This window comes from Centropristis striata, chromosome 5, assembly GCF_030273125.1.
Source record: "Centropristis striata isolate RG_2023a ecotype Rhode Island chromosome 5, C.striata_1.0, whole genome shotgun sequence".
Lineage (NCBI taxonomy): Eukaryota > Metazoa > Chordata > Actinopteri > Perciformes > Serranidae > Centropristis > Centropristis striata.
The window spans coordinates 30,050,135-30,069,091 of record NC_081521.1 but is presented as its reverse complement, the minus strand read 5'-3'; the positions used below and the strand labels follow the sequence as shown (position 1 = coordinate 30,069,091).

At 37.5% G+C, this 18,957-nt stretch overlaps 1 protein-coding gene across 4 annotated transcripts; it reads right to left on the bottom strand.

Annotated features, from left to right (window-relative positions):
* Positions 1-420: 420 nt before the first annotated feature.
* Positions 421-17,138, bottom strand: pfkfb1 (6-phosphofructo-2-kinase/fructose-2,6-biphosphatase 1). Of its 4 annotated transcripts, none has more exons than XM_059332856.1 (14): positions 17,101-17,138; positions 8,703-8,828; positions 7,531-7,627; positions 7,322-7,388; positions 6,586-6,660; positions 6,112-6,168; positions 5,885-6,006; positions 5,584-5,791; positions 4,536-4,682; positions 4,233-4,337; positions 3,983-4,112; positions 3,318-3,380; positions 3,176-3,240; positions 421-1,966 (listed from the first exon to the last, which is right to left on the bottom strand). In XM_059332856.1, exons 2-14 carry the CDS (start codon positions 8,785-8,787, stop codon positions 1,907-1,909), a joined length of 1,281 nt encoding a protein of 426 aa, XP_059188839.1. In that variant the 5' UTR covers positions 8,788-8,828; positions 17,101-17,138; the 3' UTR covers positions 421-1,906. The 4 variants fall into 4 exon arrangements, with proteins under 4 accessions (XP_059188839.1, XP_059188838.1, XP_059188837.1 ...); XM_059332855.1 differs by lacking the exon at positions 17,101-17,138 and adding an exon at positions 13,407-13,553; XM_059332854.1 differs by lacking the exon at positions 17,101-17,138 and having other exon boundaries at positions 8,703-10,050.
* Positions 17,139-18,957: the final 1,819 nt, after the last annotated feature.

The following is an 18,957-nucleotide window of genomic DNA, read 5'->3' as shown; positions in this document are numbered from 1 at the left end:
AAGTTGAGTCAGAAAGTCGCGCTGTGTTTGCAGAGAGCAGCTTCCAGTATGTTGTGTTCATGCATACTGGAAATTTCGCGGACTGCTGCCACCGAGGTGCACGAGAAATGAGGGATTATTAACCCCTGCTCGACTATTTGGGGGGGAAATACCCCGCTACCATAACACCTCCTCCTCTTCCTCCTTCTCCACTCTGCAGGACTGCTCCTTAAAAATGCTCCACTCTTGTTTTATTCCTTAAATTACGCCCAAATGCGAATTTTCATTTCCCATGAGAGCTCTTTCACAAAGACCCATTATTGGCTGAAATGAGCAGTGCATTGGTCTGTTGTGTTTGTTAAATTTAACTTCTATGTGGGAGAGTTAACAACACAGCAGAGCTGCCAAGCACAAAACAAACAGGAACTGTAAAGATTTATTGTCGGAGGTTTACTTTATTTACATTATTTATTTTCTCTGCATCACAAAACTTACAGTCAACATCTACAACATGTTTTGTTTGTTTGGGTGCTGTCCATGGTGCTGACTCCCACCTTTATAATTAGATTATTAACAACACATTACCTGTGCAACAGCCTCAGACAACCTCCATACATCTATCTTACATAATGTCTTCTCAGCTTCAAACCAGTGCATTTTTAAAAAAACTCTAAATCATTTGTAAACAGTGTGACACTTTAAAAAAAAATGAAGCAAGACATTTTGTCAGGTTTACTCATTTCATTTTCATCGAAAATCTCTTTCCAATTAAGTCAATTCATTTACTGCAAACCAAAAAGTACCATTTATTTAATAAAATCAAATGAAACCAATTCGAACAGACTAAAAAGAAATGTATCTAACTATAAAAGACCAAATTTACATTGCAAAGCTTATTTAATTACTGTTATTTAGTTTTTATTATTGTTATATTATTAATTATTATGTTATTATTGAATAAGTTCTGTGTATTTAAAATGATTTTCTATCCATTTTAAATTATATACCTTTAATTTACTTTGTCACATTCATAAACATAATGCATTAACAGCAAATGCATTAATACATAAACTTTATCAATGCAAATCAATTTGTTTTAATTACACACATTACACATAATTTTTGTGCTTTTACTTTTTTTTTTACCAAATGCAACTGACCTAAATTAATCATATTTATGTTTTTAATGTATATACTGTTAATGCATTCTGAAAAACCAAATTCAAGTTTAATAATTGGATGAAAACACATTTTATTTTCACTGAACTAATTAACAGTAATTACATGAACTTTATAAATGTAGTTGTACTTGCTACTTTTTACAACTAACATAATTAACCTAAATTAATTATGTTAATGTTATTTATGTATTTACTGTTAATGAAGTCTGAAGAAGCAAATTAAAATTAAATATTTTTTAAATTTTGAATACAGTGAACTAATAAACAGTAATTGTTAACTGCTAATTGGGTAAATTCTATCAGTTAAATTTGGATACATTTCTTATTCACCTCAGTTTTATTTTATTTAATTACATAAATGACTCTTTTCTGGTTTATTTTTAAAATACCTCAATTGTTTCATCTGAAAGGATTTTCTATTTTTTTTTTAATATATGTAATTGAAATGAGTAAAGCTAGCATTCATTTCTTTGAGTGTAGTCAGATAAGACACAGGACATTTCACAGTGATGTTGCCAACAAAATCTCCTGTACGAGCTTTATAACCTGTCGGCTCACTGCAGCAGGAAACCTCGTGCTGCTGTCTTGATGTTTCCATGTCGCTAACATCTCGTCATCTCCTGCCTCAGAGCTTCTCTCCCGTTTTCAAACATTCAACCTGTCACTGGAGTGCATTTTTTAATATTAAGAGAAGCTAACACGTCCAGCTCCATGTGATTGTAGTCCCTTTTCCCATGAAACAGCATTTATACGTGGTCAGGAACGGTCTGCAGAGCCTCCTCTGGGTTCCTGTTGATGTCCACATTCTGCAACAGCAACACAGATACTCAGAGTACATTTAAAGCCCAAATGAACCCTGCATGCTAATTATAATCAGTTCTTAATGAAGTATATACTTTAAACCAGACACCATGCAAAAAAAAGTCAATGTATTGATTGTGCTGTTGATTGGGACTATGCTCTCATAATGCAGTGCAGAAAAGAAATAAAGAAGCCGCTCATTGGTGGAAGAAATATTAAATAATGCCACAATTAAACTGATTTTGCTGTGATTTCATTGCATAACTGCAACATGATGCTGATGTGTAAAAAGTCTACAGTCATGCTTTGTCAGCACATGCTTTTCTGCAAGACAAGACAACAAACCAAAAGCTTCCAAAATGATTGTTTTCTGAGTGGATTCCAGCTCAAACCAGATCTATGCTATGCGGGAAATAGTTTTTAGTTTCTTATGAATAAAACTTATGGCTAAGAGTAAAATTTTGACATTTTCTTTTTCACTTTTGGGCCTGAAGCTTAATTTTATTCCTTGTTTCTAATTATTCCAACATGAGAAAACAAAAAGGAAAAAAAGATCAAAGCTCAGCAATATATTAACTCATTCCTTACCACTACACATCTGTATGTAATCGATACAAATGACTTAAACATTTACAATTATAGTCAATTTTGAATGTGCTGTTAATGGGGATTATTCTCCCACGATGCAGGGCATAAAAAAAAATTAAGAAGCAGCTCATAGCTGAAAAAAAAAAAAACTGCTGGTGGTGGCAACACAGCTCCAGAAAGATTTTGGCAAACAAAAATAAGTAATCAATCTTAAAAAATATTTTTTTCTAGTAGAGATAGGACAATTTTATCGCAGATTGCAACAAAACAAGTCACTATAAGTTGATTGTGGTGAATTTTAATCATCATGATAATTGTCAGAAAGATAATTACATTTTATATTACCAAGAGTAAGATTGTGATACTTATTTTTTTTTAGGTGACATAGTTTCATTTTGAAGCCTTAAGACGGTGGTGATTCTTACTTTTATTTCTTGTTTCTAATTATTTAAACATGAAACAACAAATGGAGAAAACAAATCAGTTCAGCCTTATATTAGCTCATTCCTCACCACAATACATTGTAATGAACATTACTGGCTGCCATCAGACGTATGTAATGCACTGCAGAATATAGTTGGCAAAGCTAAGTAACTATTATGGCAAATGTGTGTGTGGTAACTCACCACCGGCCTCTCTCTGTGTGTGTTGACTGCTTCAATATTGAGGAAAAATGACTCAACTTTACAGCCTGAAATTGATGAGAAAGTCAGAGTGTCAGGGAGAGCTTTAAAGAAATATGGACATTTCACACACTCAGGCACTTACCGTAAGCTATCGGTGTGAGTTTGAGCACCGTGTGGAGGGGGCATCTCAGATAAGGCAGCTCATCTGTAGAGGAAATAGGATTATTAAGAGTGTTTTTCAGACAACATCATTTACTGTTAAGGCCTGTCATGATAATCGCAATATGGACTTATCGTACAGCAGGTTTTACCGACTGTTATAGGACCTTAGTAGGTTTTCACTGTATCTATAAGTCCAATGAACAGGAAAAAATCATCATCATCATCATCAGCAGCAGCAGCAGCAGTCTTTTCTGTTCTGTTTTATTTATTGAGGATTTAAAAAAAGAAAATCCCATACATGTGTAAATATTCTTATCAATTACCAGACCAAGTTTGAAAGCCTGGCTTGCCTGACTGTCACACTCTCTTGCCCTTGAAAAACTTACTTAATGTATAGTCCTGTTTTAGAAACTTAGGAAGGAATATTTAGATGATGTCTTTCTGTGAATGTTCTGTACTGCACCTTTTTGTTTCTATTGTAAAACCTGAAGTATATAAAAAGTTCAATATTTCAAATAAACATTTTTTTTTTACAATAATATCATTTGTCGCAATAATTTCTGGGACAATATATCGTCTAGTAAAAAGTAGTTATCAGGACAGGCCTAGTTGTGTCAGAGTATCACAGGCCTGGACTATTTGTACCTGCAGGTTTGTCTAGAAAGTAGGCCAGTAGGCAGCGGAACACAGCTTGGTGGCAGATCACCAGAACGTTTTCCTGCCTCTCCAGCTCCATGATGACCGGCTCGAGACGATGGACAAGGTCCTCATAGGACTGGAAAAAAGACATAGTTATTGAAGAGCTTATCAATTATTCAACCAGATCAAAACTTGAACTCTTGAGCTGTGACTGGCGAACAGATCAGACTCTGGTTGAACTGGGGAGAGTCCTTACCTCACCCTTTGGGTAACGATAACGATACTTGTCCTGGTCTCTCAGTGCAAACTCTTCTGGGAAATTCTCCTGAATCTCCTCATAGGTTAACTCCTCGCAAACACCCTGAGTGAGAAAAAATAACATCAACATAAAATTATCAGGTGATCGAAGTCAACCTGGAGTCTTACACAATATCTTTCGTCAAATACACAATACTCTGAACTGTGCATGCACTGACATGTCTGAGCAGCATCTAGGAATACAGCATTAGTCATAATAATATTAAGCTTTAAGATGCAGAGTTGTATTTTATGAACTCACAGCGTCTATTTCATTGAGGGCCTTCCACTGTTCATACTGGACTCCTAGAGCCTCTGCAGTCTGGATGGTCCTCTTCATGTGGCTCGTCCAAACCTTCAGATCTTTAATGTTCTGAGCTCTGATGAAGGTTGCCAAAGCACTGGCATACTGGAAACAAGGAGTGCAATTTGTTAATCTTAAAAAACTGTTGTCAACTCACTTTTAACTGATTTAAACGTGTCAATTGTTTTTTGTTTTTTAATTACAATTTGCATAAAATGATTAAACTCTTACTCAAGTATTCTGTTCAGTAAACATTTTAAATACTTTTAAGTATTCAATAGTATATACTGTACAAGTACAGCTAAAACAATTACGGTAGTCCATCAATTAGTTGACTGAAAGAAAATCGATTTGCAACATTTCCAACAAGTTTTTTAATTTTTTTATGCAGAAACATTTTATGGGTCCTGCTTGACAAATGTGATGATTTCCTGCTTTTCCTTTTAACTTCTTTTTGTATTTATTTGCAATATGATGTTTGGGCAGTTGATTTGGGCTTATTAAAGGTTTTCACTTTGGGCTCTGAAAAATTGCAGAATTTTTAACTGTTTTCAGAATTTAAATTAAAAAAAAAAAAAATCAATGGATTAATGGGGATTATAATCAGCAGATTAATCCATAATGAAAATAATCATCATTAGTTATAAATTACTATTAACTCCACTTCAACCAACTACAACAGTAGCCTACACTGAGTACTTTTACTTTTAATACTTAAAAAAACATTCCTTGATTATACTTACTGTACATACTTTAATTTAAGTAGCATTTTCAATGCAGGACCTTGTAATAGAGTCATCAAGAAATCAATTATTTTAGACACATACTAGGTCCATTATCGGTATGAAAAAAAAAAAAATACAAAATCGACAATACACAGATATAGTGGTTGCAAGTCCATTAAAACTTTTACATTTCTTTCAGTGTATGTTCACAGTGTGATATTAGTACTTTTACTTCAGTAAAGGATCTGATCATTTCCTCTGGGACACTGTAATCTCCTTACCTTCTGTCCTCGAGGGGAGAGGCCTGAATCTCCACCAATGCGTCCTAAGAGGTTGAGCTCGCTCTCTCCGTGGCGGCTCAGGTAGATGGATCTCGGCGTGACGTGGATGTTCATGAGGTAGTAGACTATTCTGCTTTGGATGTGGTCCTGGACCTGGTTCACCAGGTATCTACTGCCCACGTCAAAGATCTTGATGTAGGAGAGCTTCCTGTTCAAAAGCCAACATGAGTGAAACAAATTAGGACGGAGAAAAATGACTTTTTTAGTCAAATAAAGGATTTGCTCTGGTCCTGGTCAGTACCTGTCCCTCTCATCGTCTATAGGCATGTAGCTCGCCCTGTAACAGTCAATGCGCTGGCTGAAGTCTTTCATGGCCTCATCAATGTCACGATCAACGTAATCTGGACTCCCAAATTTTACTTGCTGGAAAAAAGAAGACAGAACTTAATTGAGAACACTACACCAACAACAACACCCTCTGCAAACATTTACATTTTAAAAAAAACAACAACAAATCTCTTGACTGACCTTAATATTCTCTGTAATGATTTCTAGGTCATCACAGATCGATTCCACGAAGAACACCTGAATACAAGAGGCGAATAATTTATTCCTCTTCCTCTCGTCATCACTTGTTTGTATTTTTAATCGCATCCTTAAGGCACAGCTTGGGATATAAAGGTTTTTGGCTTTCTTTCTTCAGGGAATCAGCAGAGAAACAAGGAATAATTGACTGTGGCTAAAAAAACGAAATTTCTACTCTTTGGCTATTATACTGATTAAACAAAATGCTAATTAGTGAATTTTGAAGGTGCTGGTGTTGAAGTTGTAACCAGGCTAGCTGTTTCCCCTTGCTTCCAAGCTTTATGCTAATCTAAGCTAACCAGCTACTGGCTCTAGCATCAAATTGTAAATGAGTAATATGTTAACAAGTATCAATCTTTTCATCTATCTCTGGCAAGATGGCCAATATAAATGAATGTAAACACAATATGAACTCACTTTGTAGCCTTTTTCCTTTGCATAACTGAGAATGACTGCCCTCCTTTCCCTGGTGGTGTTGGTGGCATCAAATACCTGGACAGGACAGAAGCCAGGTGTTATTGATCCTTATACAATATCATAATTGGTGTTAACAACAAAGTATCTGCATTATAAGAGAGCACATTATTTTGTAAGAAACTTTTCCTCATTCTAAATATATTATAGATAATATGCATGGATTATACCTATAATATACATCAAAAAGTTATATTTTTTTATACTAGATTTTGCAACAAATAATGAGACAAAAACAACTGAGAACATTAGACTTTAAATCCATATTTAAAAAAAATAATTTCTGTCTTTCTTTTTTTGGGTCGGAGTTGCAGATGGAAGTAGGAACTCTGACTTTAAGAGTCCTACAAATCCCATAATGCAAATTGATAGTGCGTTTCATTGGCCCCCGCCTGCCTGGTTAATTTGATTTTCGGTTATACATTCAAAGTCTCCAAACCCAAACTGTGATAACCCTGATGACATTACTATGACATCATCAGAACACATTATATGACTATGTGGTTTTCTCTATAACTTGTAAATTAATCTTTAGTTGTAAAATCAGTGCCCCTTTTATTACATTAATGATGAAGTGAAAAGACATGGCACACACAATCACACACACATAGAAAATAAATAATTAAACAGTGTGTGTTATTGTGATTAGAGGGACAGTTTCAGTTGTCCTCTTACTCACGGCTACTTGTCCCTGTTCCTTTGAGAAGTAGGCAGCGACGTCTTTCAGGGCAGCTGAAGCACAGGCCCTGAGAGAGAAAAATAAATTAATAAATAATATATATATATATATATATATATATATATATATATACACACACATATATATGATGAATGTGGTATGAAAATGAATAACTAACTGTCTGCTTTGACATTTATCACCCCTCTTACTTGCGGATCCTCATGGCTTCTTCATTATCAGGTTTAAAGAACTCAAAGTTCTTATAGATCTTGACAGCCTCCCTGCGGTACTGACCCACGTTAAACACTGGTTGGATTTGAGGAAAAGAGAGGTTACCCAAAATATATAGATTCTGTTTTAGGACAAGAACAAACAGATGGTGTTTAATATGGCATTACTGTATATTAAGAAACTATAAGGTACTTTAATTTTGTGTTGATGGAAAGGTTGGTTGGTGGAAGGTGGAAAAAGAATTGACAAAATGGAATGGAAACACATTAAGTGAAGAGGTAATCATGTATATATCTATAATGAGGTTAAGTAGGCCACTGTCCTCCTGGTGAAATCTCTGGCAGAGAGTGAGGCAGAGTGTTTTCTAATAAGGTACTTGTCTTGTTTGTGGTCTGAGAAATGAGAGCAGTGTAACTGGAATTAAATGTGCAGAAGTGTCATATTTCCATCAAGTTTTCTGCTTATTTTTTTTAATGGTTTTTAGCTTCTACTGGTGTTCTTTTAAATACATCCTCTTATTGAACACTCTTCTTTCATAAAGGATTCTGACTGGATAATTGGCATCACCTCCCGCTTATCTTAATGAACCAACTCCCAACATTTGGATATCAGCAGCGGATGGGAACATCGGACACGGAAGTATCATCTGCATTTTCTTCTCTTTTTTTCTTTCTTTCAAAATTCTGTTAAAATTTGCAATAGATTTGATTGGAAATCTACCTGTCTAGCTTTTTTTCCCTCTTCAGTAATTTTTCTTTTCTTTACTGATGCTGCCCCAGTATCCACCATACCCGCAATATATAAGGTCAAAAATAAAATTCTTTAAACAAAAATGTCCTCCTTTTTCCCTTTAACTGACTAAAGTACAGATCCCTGCCAAACTTTGCCTGGGAAAATGTAAACAAGGGCTCTTCTGGTCTGGGGGCTATAAAAGAAGGAATGTGACCAACGAACATGTATTAAGAATAACTATATATAGACATATCTAATCTTCTCGCTTATAGTCTTATTTGTTCATGTAGGTCATGTGGGCATCAGTATTAAATTGAAACTGTTTAAAACACCTTGTAGTTGCTTTAACATTGACAACAGCAAATTGCTTGTTTTTTTAATATGGATCTATAATCAAGATTCAAGGATTCAAACTGACTTTTTGTAGGTACTCCGATCCAGTTCAGGTAGCGAGTGAGCTTCTTGGAGATGTACGTCTTCCCCCTGGCCGGCAACCCCACCATCACAATCAGTGTGGGCGAGTTACAGAACTGAGGCACCGAGGCTGAGATGAAAACAAACACACATAAACATAAAGAGGAATTGTTACTGAATGCTGCTGATGTAGACATTTTGTCATTATTGTTGCAGAAGAGAATTAGCCTCGTGTTCACAGGGTTAAATTAGAGTCTCACACAACTCTGTGAGCCTCTGTGCTGCAGGACATGTGCTGACTGTGTGTCACTGCCAAGGTAATCTTCATTAAGAGCGAGAATACGAGCGCCAAGGTGCAGCTCAAATGTCTGCAATCTAGTGTAGTGACTCACACAGCTTATCTGCACGTCTCTAGCAGCACCTGACATGGAAAACTGTCCCGCAAACTATAAACAAAATCACATAAGCAAACACTAAAACAATAAATTATAACAATGACACTTGAATAGTCGGACACACCCACAACAGTGGAATATCTTTTACAAACCAGGTGCTTCTCCTCCTCCTCAGGTAGTCAGAAACATCCAGAGCAGCACAGTGTACTGCACCATATGGCAAAGTATCACAAGAACAAAACACTCTAATCTCCAAGTGTTTCAAAAAAAGGTCAATCTTTTCCATGCAGGTGGTTAGAAATCAGCTCAGCTTTACCGATATAGCACCATTATCTATAAATCCAAGGCTTTTGGTTCAGACTGTGAAACTACTCACTATTATTTAATGAAGCTACAGAGGAGATATCTTAGAGAAGATTAAATATTCTTATGACTCCTGAGATAAATCCCTGCTCAGAAATTTCCAATATATTTTAAAGCATCTGTGTGTGTCTTACCCAGTCATGACCCAGTTGTGGCATACTTGTCTGTCTCAAATCATGCCAGTAATTTATAAGGCAGACTGCAGGGATGCTTGCCAGTTAGCTGTACCCCCCAAAAGTACCCGGATGGCCTGTGTGTGTCTATACAGGCAGGGGAACAGAGCCTCCAGGCTGTTCGATTTTGAATGGAGTATGCTGCGTCAGCAGAATGCTTAAAGGTCCACGTCAGACACTCAACAGAGAGCCAGCTCGGATCTGGCTTGGTCCAGCCTGGCTGTCATCCCATGACTGGCTCCTCTGTCTCACAGACTGCTGGCTGCCTACCTGCATGCCCCTGCCGACAGGACTGAGCCCAGTCCAGATGGATTCAGCAGTATGAAACATAACTTTAACTGCTGTTAAAGCAAACGCTAGCTTTATCTGGTGAAACAAGAATGAGTTAAAGTAGATGCAGAACAAACAGCAGCAAGACAAAATAATATTTCTTCTTCTATTTAAACTGAGCCATGTTGTTGTTTTTTTTACTTCTTCACTGCACTTACATCCTCTCCTGCGGTTCAAGTTGCAGCCCATCCATGGCACCCAGATCTTGAGCAGAGGAGTCTGCGTGAGCTTTTTCTGCTCTGTGTTAATAGTGAGAGCCATGAGGCCTGAGTGGCAGGTGGAGGAGTGAGCGTGGATGACTGAGGCGCACAGCTCTGTGATCTGTGTGCATATGAGTGCTTCACTGAACACTACCTACTGCAGGTCAGCTGACTGTTGCTAAGGAGAAGTACTTGGTAGGCAGGAGGGGGAAGGACCTGAGGCCACGCTGCTTGTCTGTCTCACAGTCTGTTGTATGATTTTAAAAGGCCCAAGGGGAGGGAGGGCTGCTAAAAAAATCTCTGTGGTGACAGCAGAGAAATGTTCATTAACACTGTTCGGTAAATCTGTTGTGGCGACACAGCTGGTTTCTCAGCTGGAGTTTAAGCAACAGAGTCATGTGAGAAACAAAAGGTGGGAGCCTCTCATGAATTCAGATGAGCACAGTTGGTGCAGCACAAGTTGTTTGTTTATTAAACTGTGAAGTTTAGAGTGGGCTGCTCATTTCTTACCACTAGAGGGCGGTTTTGACCCTAACATTAAATCTGGTAAACTGGAAGACGTGTGTCAGACTGATCCATGAAAGGGATGAATGAAACCAAGGAGGAGCAAACCTGAAATAACAAGCAACTGTGTGAAGACAGTTCAGGTGATTGTCAAGTCGAGTTAGGTGTGCTCCTGTAGCCACACCAGCCTGTTCATGGATCAGTTTGGCACCAGGGATTCACCGCAAACCCCCCCAAAAATATATTGTCCTCTAAAATGCAATACCATTTATCAGTCTAGATTGTTTTGGTGAGAGTTTCTGGATGTTGGAGATATCGACTATAGAAATGTATGCCTTTTTTAAGCATACTATACAACTAGATGGAACTCTTCTTGCGGTGTTTAGAGCACCAAAAAGATAAACCTGCCTGATGAGATTTTTCAAGACTGATACAAACAACAATTGTAGAAGGGAAAATTTCCCAGATTACTGATATTGTAGCTTTATTGGCATGACCAGAACCAAATACAGTATGTATGCAATTAATAAAGAAAAAAGTATTAGCTAACAGAATGTCTAAGTCATCCCTAGCATTTTAATTTTCTGCATTATTGCAAAAAAAAAAAAAAAAATCAGTGCAAATTGGGCAACATATACACCGATTTTGACAGATACGTTTATAGGCCAGGCCGGGCAGAAGTAGGAACCATTTCTTTCTAGTTCTAAAAAAATAAGTGTAGTTGATTGAAGCAATAAGATAAACTGGGAAATACAACCAAGACTGAACAAGTATTTTTGTCAACTACCACTGTAAGCTTTTTGTTGATTTGTCTCCTGGTGTAATGCTGAGTGAATTTAAGTTGTGCTTTTATTGTGAAAGGTAAAAATGGAAGGAGTGAAGCTGTAATGTGCTGCTGATGACTGTGTGGAAAAAAAAGAGTTGCCGTCTTGGTTCACGCTGGTTCAGACTATGGAGACTCAATATTCATATTTTATTACCTACATAAGTATAGACGCAATTCTGACCTTGGCTACGCTGTGTTTTGGCTGGACATTAGTAACCGGCACGGATCTGCAAGTCAAAGAACTCAGCTTTCTCAGTTAATATAGCACAAACTGGGGAATGAATTGCTTTAATCGACTACATTTATCCTCAGCACTGATTGGATGTCCACATAAAAGGTGACAAATTTTACCTTTAAAGGAATAAATCGACATTACTGGTTATTACTGTCCTGCCACCAGAGTTAACTAAAAAATAACAATGATTTTTGGTTTATGTATGTCACTTTACTTTCATGCATAGCAACAGCACATTAGCAACACATTCTACATCACCTCCGTAACTGCCTCCCATCAGGCCAACCATCTTTTCCTAAGCCTAACCATGTACTTTGGTTTCCTAAAAATGAACGTAGTTAACCATGTGTTTAAAGGGGAGGTGTTGATCTCCGGTCAACACAAGGGCACAAATTTAGGAAACGTTTCTGTGGGTTTTATTAGAGGGTAGGAACAAACAACCTGGTCTGGAAACAATTTGCCTGGGTAAAAAGGTAACTACCAGCACCTATAAAGCTCAATAATTAACACATAATGTTTGTTTAATTTGTCTTTATGCCAAGATAGGCTAACCAGCGTCTGAATGTAGCTACACATTAAGCATAATGAAAAAGGGCAAATAAGGACAAATGAGAATCGTATCAATCTTCTCATCTAACTCGTTTCAAGAAAGCAAAACTTTGGTTTGAAGAAGTATTAAATTACTTCCCAGCTTTTAATGTAATCTAGGGTGGATGTGGCAGAGATAACAGCTCTCTGAGCAGACAAACTACCTGCCAAGCCGGATTAAAAAAAAAAAAAGCAGTGAAAAGTTTTTTCAGCTGTATCTTTTAATCTGTGTATGACATATGAAACTTATCCTGCCTGATCCCAAAATAAGGGGTCATCTAGGACACAATGTTAAACCTTCATTTTACCCAATAAATTAACTTACTAAAAGGGAACAAAATGTACCCAGTGTTGGCCAGTGTTCAAAGTCTAACAGGCAGTTTCTGTTGGGCAGCAATTAGCAGGGCAGCGATAGCCAGTAATGGCCGGTTTCCTGCTTTGTGTTGAGCTTGACCATTTAAGGTACTGTACATTTTATTCTTCTGGGTGTTTGACCTGTCAGGAGTTCACCATGTCCTTCCAAACAACAGCCAAAGGGGATTGCTCTTCCTAACTACTTCTCCAGCTATCTCCCCTCTCCCACACACAGACTGCACACACACACACCTAATAGCACAAGGAGTTTTTCAAGGAAATGAAACAATGCATGAGCAAATTCCTACATATATTACAGAGCAAGCGGCCCTTCCAGAGAAGACATGTTTCTCTGGTGATCAGTTTGCAAAATCATGTTTTTGTTTGAGGCGAGTTGCAGGACGACCCACTTAGCTCTTTTACAGTCTTGTAAAGTCGTAAACTCCACATCATTATCTCTCAAAACATGTGCAAACCATTTATTACCTGTAAACAAAGCAAGTGAGAGGAGTTAAGAAAAACATGATGAAGTCCATCAAATAGCTGCCAAAAGTTCAATGCTGCATAGAGCAAAGCATTATGCAACAGTCTATTTTTACTCTCTGTGCTGCACTCAGTTAGTATGGACTCAGTAATGGCCTGCATGTGTCACACATGGTCTAGTAGAGACCATACTGCATGTCTCTTCTCTGTATTGTTTTGGCATGCTCTTTGCAGAGGCAGTTCATCTGCAAGCTCACCTGCACTGTCACACCTGCGGAGCCTCACATGTTCCAGCTGGGGAAGCTCCATTTTGCGCTTCACTCCAATGAAGCAACCAGCAGAGCCGCTAAAGACCGTCCACACAATCGACACACTGGATTATGAGACCGGAGGCAACAAACCTTTTTAAAGAAATGAAACCCCTCTGCCTAAGTATCCTCAACCCACCCCCACCCTGTCCAAGCCCTCTCTTTTCACGCCACATGTGACATATGATAGCAGCAGACTGGGCTTGCCCTTTTAGTGTTTGCCAGGGCCGGAGTTCACAATGTACACACATGGCAAGGCAGAAGCTGCACTCAGAGGGCGCGTCAACAAGTGCAAAGGTCGCTGAGAAGGTGATTCTTGTTGCACAGGGTGACGACGTTCACTCTTACAGACCACAATCACTCATCATAATGCCCTCACTGCTGCTGATTAAACCAGACAGGCAGTCTGGTTTAATCAGCAGTGAGGGCATTATTGTCAGCTGTACAATGTCAGTGAAGCATGTGTTAAAGACAGTCTGATCTGAGATCTAGTAAAGAAGTAGAATAGTCATGGTGGCATAAATATATCTGTACCGACCATGGAAGAAATATGGGAGGTCCCATATTCCTAATTCTTTACAGTTCATTCATATATATATTGGGCAGTCTGTGGCCGGTTCGAATCCCGGTACTGACAGGTCTAGGACTGAAGTGCCATTGAGCAAGGCACCTAACCCCCCTGCACAGCTCCCCGAGTGCAGTAATGTGCTGCCCACTGCTCCTTGCATGGTGTGTTCACTTGTGTGTAAAAAAGGATGGGTTAAATGCAGAGGTTGAATTTCCCCATTGTGGGATTAATAAAGTAATCTTCTTCTTCTTCTTCTTCTTCTTCTTCTATACTGTGGTGATGCAGCTTTTGGCTTTTTCTATAATGCTCCAAGCTGCTGAACAGTCTGCCAGAGGATCTGAGAATGGCAAATGAATGAATGAGAAAGTGTTGACATTTTAAAATGTAAACATAAAAGTTTACATTATTTTATTCACTTCCTTTAATAATAATAATAATGCCCTATTTAATTTTATTTGTTGTTATTATTATTCGATTTCATTTGTCTTTTTTTAGTCTAGTCTAGTTTTTTTCTTGTATTTTATATACATATATTTCAAAAGCAATTTATTTATTTATTTTTATTAATATATTTTTATATTTATGGATTTATTATGATTATTTTATATATAGCTTAAATTTTTTTGTAATTCTTTTACTTTTTAAAAATCATTTTAAAATTGTTTCTAATGTTCTAATCTATTGCCTCATGAGCATTGGTCTCTAATGGTTAAATCACAAAACCTTAGCAATAACATCCAGACTTTTGTATAACATCTGGTTCAAATCACAGAGTTGCAAAATAATGCTGATCTTATCTACCTATAGTCTCCTACTCTGTTTGCCGTGTAAATAATCAAGATTTCAGTTAGTTAGTAGTTCAGTTAGGCCAAATAAACTAACAGTGTCAAATGAGTAATGTTATTTGGACTAAAGGTCTACAGACATTTGATGACACTAGATTGATCACTTACAAACTAAGTTACCAGATCAAATCTATACTCTTTGAAAAAAAAGCATTGATTTGACTTCAGTATAAACAAATCACCATATATGCTTTTCCCATTGTCATTGTTATGTGTGTGGAGGGAAGAAGTGGGAAGAGGGATATCTATTATTTTTTCTAAAAGAAAACCTTGGTGGTGAAGAGCAGAAGCTACATTTGAATTCCATCAGACACCCCCTTTAACATCTGAACTTCCGCATTCTGGAAGTAAGTAAAATCATAGGAAAAAATAGGCAGAGGGCTTAAAGGGGACCTCTGCATGGCTGCATTTATTTGGATGCACATGAAATTATGCGTAATCATGATATTTTTCATTGAACTGAATATATTTGTTTATTTTACACTATAGAGCTTTGATTCAGCCTATCTAACATTAAGAAATGTGAGTTTCCCCCTCCCTTCACCACAATGCATCCCCCACACCCCCGAGCTTACCCCCTCCCCATGTGAGATACGCAGGACACCTTGTGACTAACAAGAGTTTTTATTTTATTTCAGTTATTTATATTCTTAATAAATGTGTTTTGTGATGGTTCTGTTGATACCTTACATGAATAGGGTTAACACAGGGTGAGGGGGGTTTTGTGTGTGTGTCAGTTTTAATTTTAAGGAATTGACTTTACAGGGAATTTGCTATTAACATCAACAAAAAGAAAAGAAAAGAAGAAGAAGCTCTGTGATATTTTTCATTGAAGTGACTAATTTGTATATTTTACACTATAGAGCTTTAATTAAGCCTACTTGTAATAACATTGAGAGTTAGGGGTAAAATGTAAGTTTGTTTCCCCCTTTACCACAATCATCCTCACCACATCCCTCAACCCATGTGAAATACTTGTGACTAACAACAAGTAGTGTGAAGTGTCAATTTTTATTCAATTTCAGCTATTTATAGTCTCAATAATTGGTTGTTTTTTTTTTAAAGCCAATATAGCAGTTTGGTTCTAAAAGTTGTGTTTTTTCATGATTCTGTTGATATTGTACATGTAGGGTGCATGCACGGGAGCAGTCTGTAATTTTAAGATAGTGGCAGTTTTATTTTTTCAGGAATTGACTTTACAGAGTAGCTGGTAGTAGCATCAACAAAAAAAGAAGAAGAAAAATTAATCATGGATGTAATGTCTTGGTTGCATATCAAAAGCACCCAGCTATGACATTTCTGTATTTAGAAAATAGCAATTTGTTTAAAATAATAAAATGAGAGGCTCTATAAAAACATAAGCAAAAAAAATCTAAGATAAATAAAATTATTTTGATCATTATACAGACAGTAATAAACAGAGCTGGACTGGGACAAAAAAATCAGCCCTGGCATTTTTACTCCGACCCACCACCAACTGATAACTCACCAAGTATCTTAGTGCTCTCCTGAACATGTAGATATCTGAACTATATCACTCCACAGTACACTACATTTAGGCTACATAAGATAGCCCTCATCCTAGTGTGTCAAAACACAGGAAGTCAGAATGGATATGTTTCACTTTTTAATATAAATGCAATAACATGCAGCACAACAAAGCAAGATAATAGGCCTGCAGGGAAAAAATGGGTGGGCAAATTAGCCTGCAGAGACAGAAATGTCCTACTAGCAAATTTAACACTGTCACAGTAAAATCATAATTTTCACGTCCAACTGCTCGTCTGTTTATCAACTCCAAATCTATCAACAACTGATCAAGCTAGCACAGACAACAGCAAATCAGCTTCAAACACTAACAGAACTGACCAACATGAAATTATTGCGAGGCACTATAATGTTAAACTGGTAACAACAGCTAGCCTAGCATGTTGCTGTGCCAGTCAATGAACTTCAAACAATTAAGCCATCAAGTTAAAGTCCATAACTGTTAAACTTCATTAAAAGTTCAGACGTGCCAAACATAGTGGAGGCAGCAGAAACTTCCCTCTCTTCCTGTGCTGCGTGCGCACCTGTTACTGTTTGTAAACAAGAGACCGATACACGATACATTGATGATGTAGCAAACAAACTACACTGTGTTCAAAAAGGTAACAAGCTAACAAAATAAAGTTATTAACCTGACTTCATGATATTTGAGCCAGGCAGAGAAATATGTATTGCTTCTTACCGCATGTTGTCGGGTGCTGCCATCTTTCCACCTCTCTCTCCTAACTCCCTAAAGGATAATTCCTCCATCATCACCTGGCGGCGCCGTGCTGAGTCAGCTCCAGCTGCCGCAACACCAAACATTTCAGATAGTGTAGCGCACTTAGCAGCATCTGCCCGAAGGAAGGGCTTGTCGTTTGTTTTCCTCTTAATTTCTCCGCTACTTCTATGCATTTCTTTTACATTTTTATTTTCTGGCTGTGCCGTGACTGATTGATTGATTGATTGATTGACAGCCGATGGGCCCAAGGAGGAGGTCGGCCCTCCCTCTACCTGATTTTTATTGATCATTGGCCAATGAGACTGCCGGGCCGTGACATGACTGGCTGATTGACAGCAGAAGGGGCCAAGGAGGAGGGGGCGTTGGCCTTCGGCCCTCCCTCTACCTGTTTTATTGGCCATTGGGCAATCAGTCAACCAAAAAAAAAAAAAGTTTTTGTTTTTTTGTTTTTTTCAAGTCGTTCGGCCCAAATGTCTTGCCGGGCCCACCATACTGCCCGGCAGTGTTGCCACAGTTACCTTGAAAAAGTAATCCGATTACTGATTACTCCTTTAAAAAGTAACTTAGTTACTTTACTGATTACTTGATTTTAAAAGTAACTAAGTTAGATTACAAGTTACTTTATTAGTTACATTCAGCAGCTGCCGACAACCACCCCTCGCCACCTCAACATAAAAATGACAACCAGTTTTAAATTGCCAATGCTCATTTTATTGGAAGTGTATTTTTAACAGTAACGTACAAACTTAAAAACAATTTCCTGAAAAAAATACATGTTTTTATAAAAAATAAAATAAAGACAGTCTTTCTTGACTTCACTTAAAAACAAATACTCTTTTTTAAATAAAAAATAAAATAAAGACAGTCTTTCTTGACTTTACTTAAAAATAAATACTCTCTTTTTTTTTTAAATAAAAAATAAAATAAAGACAGTCTTTCTTGACTTTACTTAAAAATAAATACTCTCGGCGACTTTTCCTAAATATATGTGTTTGATGGTTTCTGAAGCTTACAACTTATATATAATAATATATTAAAATGAAACAAACTCTGAGCATTTATACCCCGTACTGCCAATAGCGATCATATTGACTGCTGCATATAAACGGCAGTTATAGACCACTTTGTCCAGCTGTGCTGTGTGAATCGCAAGAGAGAAAGAGATGAGATACCGGGCGCGTACGGGCAAAAACTGAAGGAGGAGGATCGGATGGTGGCTCAGGTAGCGATGAGGAAACTGTCACTGTCAGCTGCACACCTGTAAGCAGCTGTGCTCCATGCAGACATTTCTCAAACTTTATTTTGTAGGCTAAGGACAGACTAGATCATGATTGTGTTGGATATAAAGCGCCATATAGTCATCCTTACTGATTGACTTAACGTAGCCTGAAGGTAGTGGGAGTGTCTGTTGTGAGTTTAGGGGGCACGTCAGCCAGAGCTGTAGTGTGTGTGTGAGTGAATGAGTGAGTGAGACTGCTGCCTGCTGAACAGAGGGTCGCAGAAAAAGGATCTGAAGTGCCCGTGTTTCGGCTTCAAAAACCCCCAGAACTGATCCGAAAACAGCCCAATTTTATCCACCCACCCAAACCCATTTTTACCCGCAAAATAGATTGCAAAACCGCCGATCGACGTCGCTCCCCGAGTCGCAAGAAGAAAGCAAATATATCGTTTTACTAAGGAAAATGACAAAAAATAGTAACGCACACAGTGACTTGGATAAGTAACTTTAATCTGATTACTGGTTTGGAAATAGTAACGCGTTAGATTACTCGTTACTGAAAAAAGTGGTCATATTAGAGTAACGCGTTACTAATTAAC

What these genes read in the sequence shown, in the direction of transcription:
- pfkfb1 (XM_059332854.1), bottom strand. Translation starts at nt 8,895, where the DNA reads ATGTCTACATCAGCAGCATTCAGTAACAATTCCTCTTTATGTTTATGT. An exon ending in CCCTCAATGAAATAGACGCT is followed by an intron (nt 4,338 to 4,535) that starts GTGAGTTCATAA and finishes TTTCTCACTCAG; the next exon opens with GGTGTTTGCGAGGAGTTAAC. An exon ending in CACACAGAGAGAGGCCGGTG is followed by an intron (nt 1,967 to 3,175) that starts GTGAGTTACCAC and finishes TTGCTGTTGCAG; the next exon opens with AATGTGGACATCAACAGGAA.